Consider the following 18,163-nt stretch of genomic DNA (forward strand, 5'->3'; position numbering starts at 1 on the left):
GGGGAGCTCTGTGGAGGTGTGTACTGTGGAGGTGTGTACTGCAGGCGAGGCAGTGAGGGGAGCTCTGTGGAGGTGTGTACTGTGGAGGTGTGTACTGCAGGCGAGGTAGTGAGGGGAGCTCTGTGGAGGTGTGTACTGTGGAGGTGTGTACTGTGGGGGCAGCAGGGGAAGCTCTGTGGAGGTGTGTACTGTAGAGGTGTGTACTGTGGAGGTGTGTACTGTGGAGGTGTGTACTGTGGAGGTGTGTACTGTGGGGGCAGCAGGGGGAGCTCTGTGGAGGTGTGTACTGTGGGGGCAGCAGGGGGAGCTCTGTGGAGGTGTGTACTGTAGAGGTGTGTACTGCAGGGGGGCAGCGAGGGAAGGGAGGGAGGCAGTGTGATGCTCTAGGGAGATAAGTGGGGAACCATAAACAAACCTCAAATTGGTTTCTGTGTTATATAGGGAAAGAAACAAGCTAGATGTTCTACAAGTAACTATTTTCCAAAGTGCAGCTTTCAACCGCACTAATCCAGGCTTTGAGGCGTACATTCCAAATGTAGTCATTAAAATTTCCCCGAGAAGCCTGGGGCTGGCTCAATTGTGTCTGCCCCATGCTCTTTGGTACAGGCTTGTTATGAGGAAAACATTATAATAATGGAAAATAGGCCTTTTGAAAATGGTTCTCATTGTGTTTACAAACAAAAAAACCTACATCGTTTTTATACCGAAATAAGAAAACCAAGATGGAAAATGAGCTTTCATTGTAGCTCCTGATAAAAGGTAACAACACACCTACCAGCCTATATGGGATCGACAGCTCTCACGCTGAGAAAACACAATTCACATCGCTCTAAGCTTATGAAGCAGATAAATTAGAAGTAATTATTCCCTTTACAGCTATTTCCTTGGCTTCAAAAAGAACCTACCGAAGACATATACTTAAAAGTCAGCTCCTATACTAATAATATTTTCTCATTTGCTTCTCTTCATTATCAAGTCCCAGTGGAGAGTTCTTTTCCCAGGAAACATGTCAATTGCCATCTCCATCCTGGGCTCATAGCCTCAACACTGAATGATGTTGGCATTACAGATTTTTCCCTAAGACCTGACCAGACTTTGGTGAATCCCAGAAGCATAAATCCCAGCCATGGCCCCTCACTCTCTGTCCCAGAAGCTCACTGGCCTATAACCTCTCAGCCCCCTCAACTCCTTCCTACAAACTCAAATCTAAAACTAGGATTGCCTTACAGATAAGGCAACTAAGAACTAAGAAATAATAGATTGCCTAATAGTCCACAGGCAGTTAGCGTCGATGCCAAGACGGACTTATCTCTGTTGTCCGTCTTCATTTTTAAGCAATCATCAACTCCAAATTCCACTTTAAGAAACTATGCCCCCTCCCAGAGACAAACCAAAGACGGGTCACTGATGGCTGTCACTCCCTAATCCTTCCATATGTGTTTGCATCTAACACCAGGACTTTTTAAAGGCCACCTGCTTATCACAGTCTGCGGGTAAAAACAAAGCATTAAAGTTTAATACTTGGACTAAATATCTTGTTCTCTTTGGGTCCCGTAGAAGCCAGCCTTTGTGCAGGGCAGCCATTTCCAAAAGCGAGTCAGACAACTCCACAGACTTCGCCAGCAGAGACCACCACAGATCTCGTGCTGGATGGAGGCTTTGCTACAAGGTGCCATTTGTCTCCAAAATTCACGGCATACCGCTTGACCCGGAGAAATAAAACACTTTGAATTATGCCTTCTCCTTGAGTGAGTGGCCAGGAAGGAGACAGTGCCTGCTTGGTTAACATCTAACAGCCTCTCTTCCCTACAGAGTGATTTTAAAAAAATAATAAAGTTTGCTGTGCTATACATTCTGCAACCTGAAGATAAATTAAAAAGATAACCGATTCATACGGAAATATACTGCAAAGTAAAAATCCAGTAGAGCAGCATCATGCCATGCTCTCCTTGCCACCGGCTGATTATTGCAAATTAAATTTTGTTCTAATCAACCCAAGCTGTTGGAGTAAAGGCCCAGTGTTGCACAAAGATAGTCCTGCCCTTTGTAGGCCACGTGACTTCTGTAAATTTCTGCCAGCTTCTCTCTGCTAGGCTTCTGAGAGCACCGGGAGTGCATTTAATTCTTGATAGCATTCCGCTCCACATTGCTCGCACTGTGAGGGATCCCGTGTTCATCCAGACTCCTCGAAGACACCATAGGCACTGGAAATTATTAAAGTCAAGACAAGATGCTTTGAGAGGTAAAAAAAAAAAAAAATGCCTTAAAACAAGGTAGAAGAAATCTACCAGGCATAGGAAAGCAAACTTCCTCTTATCTGCCATTTCTTCAAAGTAAAAAAGGACAAATTCCAGATGGATGTGACCAAGCCTGGCTTAGGATGGGAGGGTCCAGAGCTGGCAGGCAGTGAGCAGTCAGTTCAGCAGGAACAAAGGCATAGGGAAAGACATGGCTGGTGTATTTTCTCACAGCAACACCTTCTGGAGCCCAGGGAGCTGGGGGATGGTGCAGCCATAGAGATTGCACCCCCTCCATCTTACCCTGGCCTGGGCTTGAACAGATACACCGCTTCTTGTGGGAATTTACACCACGGCATACATCTAGGTTGGTAACATTGGGCAAAAATTAAATAACACAAAAGCCTGCTCCAAATATTAAATTCTGAGAAACATGTACATGCTAAAAGCAGAAAGGCAAAATTCTTCAACTTCAAGCTAAGTCATCAAAAATAATAAATAAATTGCTGAGTTAAAGAACAAGTGATTCAGTGAGCCTCCAGCGTCTTTCCTAGGGAATCACAAGCACAAATCTTGTACATTGAACTAGTTTTGAGAGCTATCTTATCCATATCACCAGCTCCAGTATTTGGTTACTTATTTTTTCCTCCCTAAATGATATTAAGAGAGTGGCTTTAATTACTGTGCCAAGAGTATAAATATTTATGTGTTTGGTAGCTCAGCACCGAGGTGTTCAACCTAATGACACGTTGTTTGGGATATCCACTCTTTGTCTGAGAGTAAGGCATCCCTGAGGAATCGAGAATGGATTAAACTAAGTTTTATGGCTTAATCAAAACAGGTTGCGGTCAGTCTCCTTGCCATCGGCATCTTTCTACCTCATCCAAGGAGAATTGAATCCTTGGCCCAGCATTAAGGAGGGGGAGCCCCTTGGAAGCACTGTCAGACCAGCCCGAGGGCTTGGTCACCCTGAGTGAATTTCCTCATCCTTCCTGAGCATCTCTTCCGTCTAGTAAGCCATCTGCTTTGATGCGTACAAACCAGCCCTGCCTACACAAACGCAGGCAAGCCATACCCAGGGCTGCCCCATCCTGTCCAGGACTGCCCTGCTCCGGGGAGGTACTGAGGCTCTCTATCCGTGTGGACACCATATCCCCGGTGTCAGGCACTAGTCATGCGTGTGCCCCACAGTCCTAGCTCTGCTTCAAGGCAAGATACACCCCATTACAGTCTGGAGGCGGGCACAGTCCGTCTGGTTCACAGAATCCTCAAGTCCTGCTACGGAGAATGAGGGTCCAGAGAGGAGATGAAGGCTCTGACTGAGGCCGAGGTCCTCTTAGATATATGGATTCCTCACCGAATGAGCACGTGAATAAACTCAGTATTTGCAAGAGGCATTGGGAAGGTGTCAGGAACATGGTGACCCCAGACAACAGGCAGCCATGACCCAGCTCCAAAAAACCAAGAGAAATTGTAAATCCCAAGTCCTATCAGCTCTCCATATTTATAAACATTGATAATTAGTTTTAAGAAACAACATAAGAAGTTTAAACCAACAACGAGCCAATACGAAGCAAGCCCCACCAATGGCAAATGTTCGCGTCCAAGGCCCCCTACCTGCAGCCACCATCAGCCATCCCCATTCTCCCAAGGGAAGAATCTCTTGAAGTAAAGTGCCACCATGGTTTCCAGTAGCATCGGTGGGAATACCACAGAACCTAGCCTAAAACTTAACTTCGACTCGAGGAAACACTAAGTGACTGGATTTTGAGTGGCTGTGTGTATGAGCCAAAAGGCTTCCGGTACCCTAAGAGGTTGGTAATTCTTGACCGTGTGTGTGGTGTTGAGACACCTGGCCTTCTGTAGTATTAGAGCAACCGTGTTGATAACTAATCACAGAGAGGTTTGAAAAGAAGGCAGAGAGAGAGCAGCTGAACAGGAAGCATTTGATAGCAACCTTTCAAAGGCAGCAGTGCTACCAGACTCCAAGTGTCAGAGACCGGAGCAACCCTGGGAAGGCTTCCCAGTCAAGTGCTTGACTTAAAGCACGCTCATTTTGCTGAAGATAAAAGGACGTTTCTCAAGGGCTTGGAAAGGGGTCCAGATGCAAAAGGAAAGCGCCCTGAGGGTGAATCTGACCCTTTCTATTACCCAAGGACCACTCGCATTGACTTAGGATTCTCTCTCTCTCTAGAAGCCACGGTCTAGCCACTCCCAACCACTTACTGCAGAGACACATAATTCTTCTTTGTTGCTGATTTACTGACAACCACAGCTCTCAACTCCCCTGAAATATGACAGCCAGAAAATGAGATCTCGCTTGTCATTGCCTGTGACATTTAGTTAGTGACTCGGTCCACTAACTCTGGAGATTTTCAACTTAATGTAGCAGCGTAATAATTGTTTGTTTTTCTTCTCCAAGACTATCTCTAATCACTCTATTTCCAACTTTCACAAGGACTGCTAAAGGACACGCGCTTCACCAAGGCAATAACAGCCTGTCTTTGAAGGATGCTTTCCAGCAAGGGGGAAGCGTGCAGTTCTAGTTCAGAGCAGGGAAAGGCGTGGACACTGACGTGTCGTTCTTTCGTGACCTCGGCGTGTTTCTCACAAATGAAAATTATCTTTTGGTCTTAAAGATTAATTAATTAGATCTTAAAGAAAAACTCAAGTGTGTCAGATCGTAACAGTGCTGGCGTGGATCTCGGTCCTTCTGTAATTAGAAGAAACAAAGAGGGAAGTGAGCCCTCCTCTCCCTTTAGCGGACGTAATAAACTACCCTCAAAAGCTAATTAATTTTATAAGACCTTTGTATTACTAGTTAACTTAATTTGCATTATTTTCTTCAAAATTTTAATTGATTTAACGTGCTTCTCTTTTTCGGGGGAGGGGAGCACAGAAACACAGACAGGGTTTCTCTGTGTAGCCCTGGCTGTCCTGAAACTCACTCTATAGACCAGGCTGGCCTTGCACTCACAGAGATCCTCCTGCCTCTGCCTCTGCCTCTCGTGTTCTGGGATTAAAGGTGGACATCACCACCGCCCAACAATTTAATGCTACTTCTCATGTCTTGGTATATGAATAAATGCCACTCTTTCTCTGAATTTCAGTATACAGATCATCTCCTGGATGTCTCTTTTCCCTCTGATGTCCTTATTTCCGGGTTGTTCACTGGCTCCCTATTTCTCTAGCAAATATCAGCTTACAGTGAGGACAGGTTTCTTTGGGGTCACAGTTTCAGACGTGACCCACTTGCCTCGGGCCTGTGCCAACACATGGTAATAGAAAGACATAAACAATTCCATATACAACAAAGACAAGGGGGAAGTGGGGCACTGGCATCCCACGATCTCCTTCCTGGATGCAACCCAAGAGCAAAAGAACCAGCAAGCCCCCCTCCCAGTTTATCTCCCTCCCAGTCACGCCACACTAACAAGGCTGGAACGGGAGCTTGTGATACTAGCAGGATTCCCGGGACCTTCTGCCAACTGATTTTAACGTTTCACACAAGAGGTGTCCCAGTATCCTAAAAAAAAAAGAGTCAACATCTACAGGCCCCACGAGAAACTGGGAACTGTGGTCATTTCCTCTTATTATTCCACTTGACAGATGTTTTTGGTACCCTGATGATTGCTAAAAAGGAAGCGGAACAGTCCCGTTTCTCACCCCCGTTTCTAAGGAACGAATCTACTCTTCTTATCCCGCTCCCTGCCCAACACCTAGAGAAGGGAAAACGAGAAATCCTTCTCGATGGCAGACCAACTTCCATTTCAAAAATGGGCATCTTGGGACTAGAGGGAGATGGCTCAGTGGCTAAAAGCACTGGCTGCTCTTCCGGAGGACCTGGGTTCAATTCCCAGCACCCACATGGCAGCTCATGACCATATGTTCCCAATTCCAGGGGTCCGTGCCCTCTTCTGACCGCCATGGACACTGAGCACGTATGTACACAGCGCACATGCATACATGCAGGTAAAACACCCCCCCACACGAAATCGTAATTAAAGCCATGAACTAGCTTCTCTTTGTTCCCAATTTCCTGTCATATTGCCACGCAATTACGCTTGCTTCGTTTTTGAAGTCTTAGTTAGGTTTAGCTAATTATTTAAAAAAGTGTTTGTTGTAATACGGGATGCAAATTTAGAAAAAAGACTTCAAACACTCTGTTGAGATTCAACATTCACAATTTGTTAGCCTGCTACTGGATTTGATCCAGAGGGTGCAAGCTAATTTTCAACGAAAACCTCAGTTGATTTATTGTTTTCCTTTGCACTACCTTGTTGTGCTGTGACCGATGACCGTCCTGTGAAATAATAAACAGACCACTTTGGTTTAGAAGAAAAAGTCCAGTTCCCACTTAGATGGCGTTACAATAGAAGTGTGGCTATTGATTATTTACTGAGATAGGGTTTCTCTGTGCAGCCCTGGCTGTCCTGAAACTCGCTTTGTAGACCAGGTTGGCCTCAAACTCACAGACATCAGCCTGCCTCTGCCTCCAGAGTGCTGGGATTAAAGGCGTGCGCCACCGCCACTGCTGGGTTAAACTGTGACTTAAAACAAAAACATGACAGCCAGGCGGTGGTGGCACAGGCCTTTCATCCCAGCACTCGGGAGGCAGAGGCAGGTGGATCTCTGTGAGTTCTAGGACAGGCTAGCCAAGAGCTAGTTCCAGGACAGGCTCCGAAGCTACAGAGAAACCATGTCTCAAAAAACAAAAGCAAACAAACAAACAAAAAATGACATTGGTCCCCTTTGTGCCGTCATCCTTGGGGTTGCTAGCCCCACTTCCAGGTACAGCAGAGTTTCCCAAAACTCATTAACTATGATCTCGATTCCTACTCCTGCTCTTCCCCAGACCTACTGTGCGAGAAATGAGCAGACCTACTGTGTGAGAAATGAGCAGATGCTTCATGGGCAGGTCCTGAAGATGGGTGCTTTTCTGTTTTTTTTTTAACCTGTATGTCTACATGCGAGAGTTCACAGGTATCCAGTGTGACGCAGGAGTGTATGTGCCTCGGCACATACTTGCGGGGCTAAGGGGACAGCCTCAGGCTTGTCCTCACCTTCCTCATTGTTTGCAGCAGGGTCTTTCTATGTTGTTTGCTGTTGTCTGCTCCAGCTGGCCAGAGAGCTTCTGGGGACTCGCCAATCTCTGTCCCCAGAAGCCTGCTCTAGCGTCTGCCTATAAATGAGTTCTGGAGGTTCAACTCAGATCCTCATGCTTACACAGCAAGTACCTCATCCTCTTAGCCATCCCTCCCAGCCCCTTTATCAATTCGTTCGGTGAGTCATATGCCTGTGATAATTTGGGATTCTGTCTACTCATTTTCCCATCATCTTTAGTCTGTTACTATGCAACTAAGAGGCTAATATATAAAAGTTGTCTTGTCTCTGGGACTTGCAGTCATAACAAGAGAAAAACAAAAGCAAGTAGCAACCTCAGAGGAGGCTGATGGAGGTGGTTAAGAGCTGGGGGAGGCTGATGGGGTGGGGGAACTGAAGAGGCTAATGGTGGGGGTCTCCGTACTTTGGTGAAGACTAACAACCGGTGAAGCCCTGGTCGACTGGAGTTCTGTAGCCCTTCAAACACCCTGCATTTCTAGAGGGAAGGTCAGCCGATCGCTCTTTGCACCTGCTCCTTCTGAGGAATCCACTGAGTCCCTATGTACCATGGTATGTGTTTCAGGGGAGCCCTGCCCGGAGAATGGGAGGAGTCCAGGCTCCGTCTCCACCCACCACAGCTCTCCACGCAGTGACTATGCCACCTACGCCAACAGCAACCATGCCGCCCCCAGCAGCAATGCCTCGCCGCCTGAAGGCTTTGCCTCGCACAGCCTGCAGACTAGCGATGTGGTCATTCACCGCAAGGAGAACGAAGGGTTCGGCTTTGTCATCATCAGCTCCCTCAACAGACCTGAGTCCGGAACCACCATAAGTAAGTGACTGGCTGGCCTATGCTCGGATAAGGGGGTCTTACGTTTGTTTGTTTGTTCTAGTGATAGGGATAGCAGAAGTCTAGATGAAAGAAGAGCTATGGATAGACAGAGTGGCCTAAACGCCCCAGCTAAGAGCACAAAGAAACATAAGCCACCCTCAGCGCTGATTAGGTTAACGTCACTCACCTTAAGTTCAAGAAGGGTGCAGGACGACAACCACAGCTCCCCAAACCCTCAGCCTGTAAAAGCTGTTAGTTTATGTGTAAGTAAAGTAAAATAGAAAAGACTGAGGTGTGGTAGCGTGGTTGGGAGAGGAAGCGTGTAGCATTTTCGCGGGCGGGCGAGGGAATGCCTCTTCTGAGCGCTGTTTCATAGGATAAGCCAGGGGTGGAAACGACCTAGGAGGAGATTTTCAGACAGCAACCTTCCAATGAGAAGGAGCTCAGGAAGAAGAAATACGCAGAAGCCTGGGGTGGCTGTGCGGAGTGTAAGCCAGAGACAATAGCAGAGATGCCACCTGGGAGTGGGCTAAACCCAGGTGGTGCAAGCTTGCTGTGCACCCTTAGCAAGTCCACTTACATTCTATGTTGGTGGACTGGTGTGGGAGGTCCTTCTGTACATGTGTTGCTTTTATTGGTTAATGAATAAAGCTGCTTTGACCTATGGTAGGGCAGAATATAGCCAGGCTGGAAGACAGAGAGAGTAGGTGGAGTCAAAGAGCTGCAGAAGCAAAAAGACGCCGGGACTCTTACGGGTAGGCTGCAGCCATGCGGTGATACACAGAATAATAGAAATGGGTTCATTTAAAATGTGAGAGTTAGTTAATAAGAAGCCTGAGCTAATAGGCCAAGCAGTGCTGTCATTAGTAGAGTTTCTGTGTGATTCTTCGGGTCTGGTCTGCCAGGAAACGCCGTTAAGTCTCCCTCTACAACAGACACTAGCGGAAGGTTGTGAAGAGTGACCCGCCTTTTTTCTCAAAGATGCTTATAGGGGGCTGGAGAGATGGCTCAGAGGATAAGAGCACTGGCTGCTCTTCCAGAGGTCCTGAGTTCAATTCCCAGCAACCACATGATGGCTCACAACCATCTATGATAAGATCTGTCACCCTCTTCTGGCGTGCAGGCATACATGGAGGCAGAATACTGAATAAATAATAAATAAATCTTTTAAAAAAAGATGCTTATATAAAATTAAATGGCAGTGGGGAGAAAGTAAAACTGGAAACACAGGACAGCGTTGGGAGGCCTTTTTAAAACCAGCCCGAGACAGAGATTCTCAGGTCCTCCTCCGGGGCAGTAGCTGTAGGCAGGAAATGGATTTGAAGTCAGTGGATTCTCCAATATTAAGGTCCTGTGAGCCTATACAACGGGTGACAGAGGTCATCATTGTAGACGGTCTCTTGGGTCCCCTCTTCCTCTGCAGCAACGTTACGGGACTTAGCTCATGACCGTAAATAAACAGAAATCAGAAGTGAGGACAGAAAAATACGTTGTTTTTCATGTTCAAGTGCTTTGGCCCAAAATGCTATGGATGTATTTCACCTGAATGTAGAAGTGTTTAAATAATAATAGTTTGTCCACGCTCTATCCCTAAAATTCTCAGGAATTATGGTTTCCAGTTTGTGTGAGGTAGAACAGCATGCCAAGCAATACCAATAATTAAATCAGTAAGTAAATAAATAAATAGCTACCAGGAATTAATAAGAGCTCCTATGGTCAGGTTATGTTATCAGAAGCCCACCAGAAGCTTGTGGATAGGGAGGGTTGCCCTGTTTAGCATGCGCCTTAACAAATTCAAGGGAGAAAACCGCAGAGGTGTTAAATCTCAGCCAATCCACGCAAGGAACAAATTACATATGTCTGAAAGTACAGTTTCATTTCCCTGCTTCTTCCTGATAAGTCGCAGAAATAAATCCAGTCTTTAAACAGAAACCCAAAGCAGGAATCCGTCAGTACGATGGATTCACCAAGATTAAAAGGGACACAAGACTAAGGATTGTTGTGAATTCTACAAACAGCCTCCCGATAGCTTACGCTCAGGGAAATGTTCACAGGGAGCCTTTGTAGCTATCTCAAGACATTCAGATTGTTTATTGGGGCAGAATTCCTAGAGGACTGGGAGAAAAATATAAAGTATACTGCCATCATGAAAATGCTAAGCATGCGGTTTAGGTCTCCACTATATTTAAAGTGTAGCGGTTTTCTTTCTCAATGCGTTAGGATATGTGTGCGCGTGCTTTCTGTGCTGCAGATAAGGGCCACGCATAAGCAGCTCTGGGAAAAGAACAGGTACTAATGCTTAGAATGAATATGAGCATTGTTCTGTGTAGAGACTGACCTCAAAAAATATACTTCCAAACCACTTCAAGATGGTATGATTTTGCACCACCCTCGAGTATAGAAATAGAGTCTGTTAGCACAGGAAGCCTCCTGGTTGCTGCCTCTTATTATATTTCTTTCTTTTCAACTTAAGAATTTCGAAACGCAGATTGGCCCCGTGCTGTGTGGCAAAGGCAGCTATCCCACGGACGGCATGTTGTGTGATACATACATACTGTACATACTATAGCATGTTGTCATCTGCAGCACGCACCTAAGCAGTCTCTGGAGCTGAGGCTCTTTCTGTCATAATTGTGTCCCTATTTTCAGAGAGAAAGGCTAAGTGCCCTGTGAATGGTACAGAGCCATCCTTGGGCTCAGTGTTTCAGAGGTCGTTGGACTCCAAGGGTCTGAGACTGTGTGATGCTCTGTGTATTTCGGGGTCACAGTTGCTCCCCCATTTCCTGGGCTTGTGGTAATTTTTTTCTCCTGTCTTACCACAGCCCAACAAGCCTTAGCAATTCGTTGTGTTATCTCCTGTGGCTCCTGGAACCTTTTCGTTGGTAGACAAGAACCCCTTTGCATTTATTTGATGGGCAGATCATTACATGTAAGCAAACAAGTGGCAAGGGGCTCGTAGCTCAGGTGCTGCGATCATACTGCTTGTTTAGAAAATGGGTGCTGTTATTAAGTAGCCTTGGGACCACCAGGAAGTCATACGGCTTCCGTCTCCTTGATTATAAAGGAAAGCTTGCTTCCGTCGCTTTGTCATGGGTTCCAGAGCAGGCTGGAGGTGGCTGGGTGGCCAAGAGAGACCTGTAGGGCAGAGAAAGCTGCGGTGCCCAAGCCAGTGCCACTGAGGAATCTGCAGGAACTTCACGAGAGCTCCAGGTTCCTATGCCAGACTTCCCCGGCCTTTAAACGACAGAGCCATGAAAAATATCAAGCTTCCGACTCAAAGCCATGCCTTCCAAAATCTCTCTGCAAACATCGTGTCTCCACTGAATGTCATCACAGCAGGGAAGAGAGATGAAGAAGCCAGATGTAATTTTCCCTTCCCTGGGGACAGAGAAACCCCCTTCCATGCTTCTTCAGCCAAGACAACACTGCCAGCGACATGGGATGCTTAACTAGATGGGATACTGTGACATGGGGCTTCTGGCTTGCTGGTTGCCTGGCATTTAGTGGTGCTCTATACCAAAACGCTGTGTATTAAAAAAAAAATTAGTTCCTAAAACATAAAGAGGAAGTGTTCTTTGTATGAAGTAGTGAACTCAGAAACACATGTCTTCCCTTCAAGGCTGGTCCCCAGGGGGCTGAGCATCATTCTGAACTGGACCGATATTAAAAGCTTTCCACCTGTAGTGCAAGCGTCTCCTTCTTGACTTAAGGTGACATTAAACAGCAGCCTGAGCATCTGTGTGCCATTATCAGAAGTATTACACTGTTTTCAGGCTTAAAATCTAATCTGAGAGGGGGAAAAAATGTAGGTTTTTGACCAGAACTCTGGGTCAGAATGAACTAACAAGCAGTTACGGATCAAATTCTTAGGAAGAATTTTAAAGATCTATACAGATACAAGTGCGTTAGCTTCCTCTTACTATGACAAAATATCTTTAGAAAAATCACAAATTAAAAAAAAAAAACAAATTTAGAAAATGTTTCCTGCTCAGAGGTCTTAGCCCACGGCGATTGGTTCCAGTGTTTTGGGGCCTGGAAAGAGACAGAACACTGTGGCAGAAGTGTTGATAAGAGTTCTTCTCACGGAAGTTGGAAAGTAAAATTAAAAGGGGGTAGAGACCCTCCAAAAATTCCTTCAAGGACATAGCCCCAATGGCAGATTCCTTCTAGTTGGCCCCAACCCTCTTTTTTTTTTTAGATTTCTTTGTGTATTTTATGTATATGGGTGTTTTATCCTCATGAATATCTACACACCAGAAAAAGGCATCAGATCCCATGGGAGTTATAGATAGTTGTGTGGGTAGTGGGAATTGAACTCAGGACCTCTGGAAGAGCAGCCAGCATTCTTAACCACTGAGCCATCTCTCTGGCCCATGAGATACAACTCTTAATGCAACACCCAGTAGTACCATAGGCTGGCATGCAAACCTTTTAGCATACGGACCTTAGGGGACATATACTATCCAAACCAAACAGCAAAGATGTTCATAGTCATATTATTAATGAAAATAATGTTAAAAGCTTCTTTCTTTTTACTTTTAATCTTTATTTTTATTTCATGTGAATTAGTGTTTTCCTTGCTTGTATGTCTGTGCACTGTGTGCATGTATGTCTGTGCACTTTGTGCATGCATGTCTGTGCACTCTGTGCATGCATGTCTGTGCACTCTGTGCATGCTTGTCTGTGCACTGTCTGCATGTATGTCTGTGCACTGTCTGCATGTATGTCTGTGCACTGTGTGCATGCTTGTCTGTATACTGTGTGCATGTATGTCTGTGCACTGTGTGCATGCATGTCTGTGCACTCTGTGCATGCTTGTCTGTGTACTGTGTGCATGTATGTCTTGCACTGTGTACATGTATGTCTGTGCACTTTGTGCATGCATGTCTGTGCACTATGTGCATGTATGTCTGTGCACTGTGTGCATGTATGTCTGTGCACTACATGTATGTCTGTCCACTACATATATGTCTGTCCACTCCTGTTCCCACCCCTGTAGTGATGTCATCACTGCCGTTCCCACCCCTGTACTGATGATGTCATCACTGCCGTTCCCACCCCTGTACTGATGTCATCACTGCCGTTCCCCCCCCTGTACTGATGATGTCCTCACTGCCGTTCCCACCCCTGTACTGATGTCATCACTGCCGTTCCCACCCCTGTACTGATGATGTCCTCACTGCCGTTCCCACCCCTGTACTGATGATGTCCTCACTGCCGTTCCCACCGCTGTAGTGATGTCCTCACTGCCGTTCCCACCGCTGTAGTGATGTCACCACTGCCGTTCCCACCCCTGTGCTGATTTCATCCCCTGTAACTAGTATCTATTGGATGAGATGAACTTTTCTCATCACGTGATCAAGATCTCCCCTCCTCAGAAGGAAAACAGTGAGGGTGTTCCACTCCAACCCAGCTGGCCCCGGAACCTAGCTGCAGCGTCAGGACAGCTCTGCTAGTAGGTGAAGTGGCAATGGACCAATCACAGAGGGAACTCTGTGCAGCCTGACCCCCTCCTAGCAAGACAGATCACACTCTAAAACGGGACAGTGGGAGCAGGATCCCAGAGAACAAACTCCCTGTCACTTGCTCTCCGCAGTCTCTACCCTGGGCGGCCTACCTGGTCCTAAGCATCAGCGTTACAAAGCTCTAGTCCTCTAAAGGAGTAGGGGACCTGTGTGTGCTTTGAGACTCCTCTCGGTCTGGCACAGACTACCCCTGGTTGTCACTGAGGACCATGTGGCAATCATTACCTGGTCCTAACTGGGAGGATCTCGGTGATGTGCCAGATCTCTTGGGAGAAAACAAGACTATGACTTCAAATCTCTTCCTCGTTTCTCCATCTTCACAAGCAAACCATGTCAGTTCTGCATGTAAAAGCTGAATTGCTGCGTTCTGTAGGAAGAGTCTCCCAGCTAAGATCGAGAGAAATGGAGCCCAGAGATGCCGTCATCTTCTTGATCCTGAATATGACCAGCTTTTTTTCCAAAATGAAAACCTGGCTGCCGTTCCCACCCCTGTACTGATGTCCTCACTGCCGTTCCCACCCCTGTACTGATGTACTCATTATGCAACTGGCGGACTGAGACATTTCGCCTTAATTGAGTGCTCTGACGTGCAAACATGGAAGCAGAAACACCATGCACACATTCTACTCTGGCGGCACTAACAAATGGAAAGACCCAGTTCTTAAGACAGTGGTCTGGGAAAGAAGCGGCGTCCTTATTGATTCTCAAGAAGGGGAGCCGTGCAGCCTCGCAAAACACCTTGGCGTTCTCTCAGGGCAATTTGTTTTGTTGTTGTTGTTTTAAAAATTTGAGCTGGTTTTTCTTATCGTTTGGAAGGAGCTTATCAATCCTAAGTTTCTCCCACTGGGAATCATTCCCACGAACATTTATCACTGGGTTCAGAGACTTCCCAGGACCAGTGGAAGGCAGGTGTCTTCTTTCTGTCCGCTACTCGGTTGTCTCGAGAACGTGGAAATTGGTGGTGGTGGCTGCTTCCCCTGGGCTTAAATCATCCAGCTCCTTGCTGTTGGCAAGATAGCTCAAGGAATCTACAGCTGCGTACTTCGCTGGCAGGACCACGCTCCCGTGGAAAAAGGCCTGTTACTCTCACACGCGATTCAAAGAATGCACATCACTTCTACTGAAGGATAAATATCACACACACACACACACACACACACACACACACACACATTCTATTTGGAGACTTGTGTTGCAGTGTCTTCTCTGTAACTGTATTTTCTTCTCTTTTCCCAATGGTACACTACATCAGATATTTCATAAAGCTGGGTGCACCGATGGATTCATTTTAAAGAAGACCTTGTTATTTCAGGACACAATTGTCCCCTGGAGCTATCGTACATCTGTAACAAAGGTTCCCATTTAGGTTGGTGTAAACACCACTTCTTCTGCAGACCCAGCTTCTGCCAAAGACTCAGAGTGTGCCTCTGACCAAACTCCTACCATCCCAGACCCTGGTAAGAGCTCTCGTGAGGGACGGCCAATCATTTTGTAATTTAAGTTGCATTTGTTCCCAACTTAGTTAATCTCCACACGTGGTTGGAGTCTTTTCTAGGGATTAATCAGCCCCCTTCCCTGAGTGCTGACGGAGGCGGCTGGCCATTCTTGAGGTTTCCGCATTGCCAGAGGAAAGGCGATCTCATTTTCCAATCTGGCCTCCTCAGATTGCTTCTCTTAGTCAGGCAAGGGTTTGCTCAACACACGTGCCCAGATGTGTGTTCCTGGTGAGCTCATTTGTTTTTAAGAGGGAACCGGGTCAGGCCCTCTGCTCCAGGGGTCTTGCTCACAAGGATTCACCATGAGAGTAGGTCCTCCAGAAAGCAAGGACAGATACCGATTCTGAAGGCTTTTGATCTTGTAGCCTCCGGCACCAAGCAGTTGGAGTAATGTAAGAAAGAATGTCCTGACTGAAAAACATTCACTGGAATGGTCGTTAGATTTGCTAGATGGAAAGCAAGATGAAAAGTAGCCACAATCACACAGGCCCTGGGCGAAACTGAAACACAGTTAAAACTAGTTCTCTAGGGAGAGTGGCGCCCCTACTCAGCTCCCATCAGTACGCACATTCTGGCTTTTGTCTCTTAGTTAAATGTAAATACATAGCTATATTATCACCCTTGAGAGATGAAGGCAGATGCAAAGAGCTGAGATTGTGCTCACCTGGCATGGAATTCTAAACTAACAAGAGAACCTTCTCCCATCCAGGAAATGTTCCCTCCTGCAAGCGGCCCTGACCTGTTACCCACTGGCATGTATAGCCCGTGTGTAGGAGATACATCTTCAATTGTCCATGTTAATAAGCCTAGATGGCCACCCCTGTGATGGCTTGCTCCTCTCTGTAGCGTTGAGTGTGGCCCTTACGTCTCTGTCTCTGCCTCCCCGAGTCCACCCCCCACTTACCACATCTGATAGGCTCACGTAACTGTCATACGCCATCAGGGGCTCTCATCCAGCTCATGGATTCGTGCCAGGAATGAGGCCTTTCATGACCGCCCACACACAACCCCACCCTTGTCCCAGGGCTCACCAGTGTTCGTGTCCACTGCCGCCTGACTCTGCACAGATCTGTCTTTGTAAGGGACAGCCCATGTGGCTGCGGTCTCCCCCTCCCTCCAGCTGTCACCTGGTGGAGTTCTACAGGTCTTGCCAAACCCAGATTCAACATTTCCTCTCCGGTAGTTCCCCGAGTCCTCCGCACACCGGTGCCTGCCTTACTCAACACCAATTGTTTCTTTCTATCTATCTATCTATCTATCTATCTATCTATCTATATCTCTCTCTCCCCAAAATCTTTGTTCCCCTGCCTATTTCGCTTCTCTCCCTATTTGTTAAAGTTTGATTTCAATAGAGTAAAACTCTGGAATCGTCATCCAAGTTTTAACGAGTAGATTTAGCTTTAAAGCTACTGCAGGAATGAAGTCAGCTGCACACACCTAAACCACTGATTTTTTTTTCTGTCCTATGATTATTTTTAATGACTCAATAGTTTTCCATCGTATGAATGTACCATGGTCAATCAGTCTTTAGTTGAGGGACATTTGGTTTATTTCCTGTTTGGAACAATCACAAAGCTGTTGTCGAGCATCTTTTTGTAAGTCTGTGTGAGAATGGTTTTCTATTTTAAAGAGAACATGTGGAGGGTGTTTCCATTTGGTAAATACTGAGGGTGGGACCAATGGATCATGGGACTCCTATTCCCAAGCTGCTTGGACAGGCCTTCCAGACACTTTCCATCTTTGAACTATATCTCCAGGCTTTTCTACCATGTGTTCATTCCATGTAGACCCATTAGCCATTCCAGAAGGCAGACAGCAGTATCTCACTTTGATTTTAAATGATTCTCTTTCCCTGAAGACCAACACCACTGAGGTCTTTTCATAGGCTTTTGCCGTCTATAGATCTTAGGTGAAGTGGAGTTTTGCTCTCGGTCTCTTCCCTCTAGAGGATAATTGTCATTTTACCAGATGCCTTTGAGGACCCCTCAGCCCCTTTCCTCATTTCTCGCTTTAGAGAAATCAGAGTCGTTTTGCAATAACAGCCTCATAAAATTACGACAGAAGCAGAATGATTTGTAAAGTGTTTGGTTCAAAGTGAAAGCCCATGCAGCTGCAGCGCCGGGAAGAGAAGGGATGGGAGAAAGTGCCTACAGGCAGAAAGCCAGCGCGGGCTAAACGGTGCGGTGCTGTGCCGAGGGATGGGGAGAGGAGAAGGACCACACGTGAGATGCTCTCCCTTGCCGACATAATTTATTTAACCACGTGGAGGTCATACTACAAGTTCTTATCAAAGTTAATGTATGATCACAATCTCGTCTCCCAAGCACTTTGCTTAGGGCTTTTTAATGTTTGGGGTCTTTTATTTTCCAGTCATGCAAAATTACATTATTTAAGGTAAAGTGCACTGAACCCTGTTGGAACTTTGGCTTCGGTGGGGGAAAAAAAAAAAAAAACAACTGAAGAGCTAATAAATATTTATGTAATCTTGGGGCTAAGATATTGAAAAGGACAGCTGGCTCAGGAGGAATCATTTGCCTGGGTTCGTTTCTGTTTCCATTTACATTAGGAAAATATTGCAAGGAGTTTTTATCTGCCTCGGGGCTTGGGGGACTATGCGGGAGGCCGAGATTGCACCTGATTGCTTTTGACATTTACCTATTGTAGCACGGAAACCATGTGAAGATAGCCAAGTGTCTTTTTACAAAGCGCAGCTTCGGAGGCTGGGAAGGGGGCGGGGGATGGCAGAGGCAGAATGCACAGCATCTGTAGACATGAGAAACATGACTTATCAGCAGCACCTGCTTGTAGCCGTCACCCATCCCTGCGGGGCCAGCTGAGAAATTACGCAGAGCAGGTATGTTGATGGGGGTGAAGACTCCAGTGCTTCCAAAGGCTAAAGATACGAAGGAGGGAAAGTGTTGTTCTGTTGGACATTTTAACCCCGAGCCCACACTGATGAAGTGTCGTCGT

General features: G+C 46.4%; 1 protein-coding gene across 3 annotated transcripts in view; it reads left to right on the forward strand.

The window, feature by feature from the left end:
- The window catches only part of Magi2 (membrane associated guanylate kinase, WW and PDZ domain containing 2), a 1,234,898-nt gene that overhangs the window by 1,105,120 nt on the left and 111,615 nt on the right, over nucleotides 1-18,163 (forward strand). For all 3 annotated transcript variants that reach the window (XM_050139790.1, XM_050139791.1, XM_050139792.1), the window contains one exon: nucleotides 7,924-8,172. In XM_050139790.1, the coding sequence (XP_049995747.1) occupies nucleotides 7,924-8,172 (249 nt within the window). The remainder of the gene's footprint in view (nucleotides 1-7,923; nucleotides 8,173-18,163) is intronic.

This window comes from Alexandromys fortis, unplaced genomic scaffold, assembly GCF_014885135.2.
Source record: "Alexandromys fortis isolate MF-2015 unplaced genomic scaffold, M_Fortis_MF-2015_v1.1 scaffold_38, whole genome shotgun sequence".
Lineage (NCBI taxonomy): Eukaryota > Metazoa > Chordata > Mammalia > Rodentia > Cricetidae > Alexandromys > Alexandromys fortis.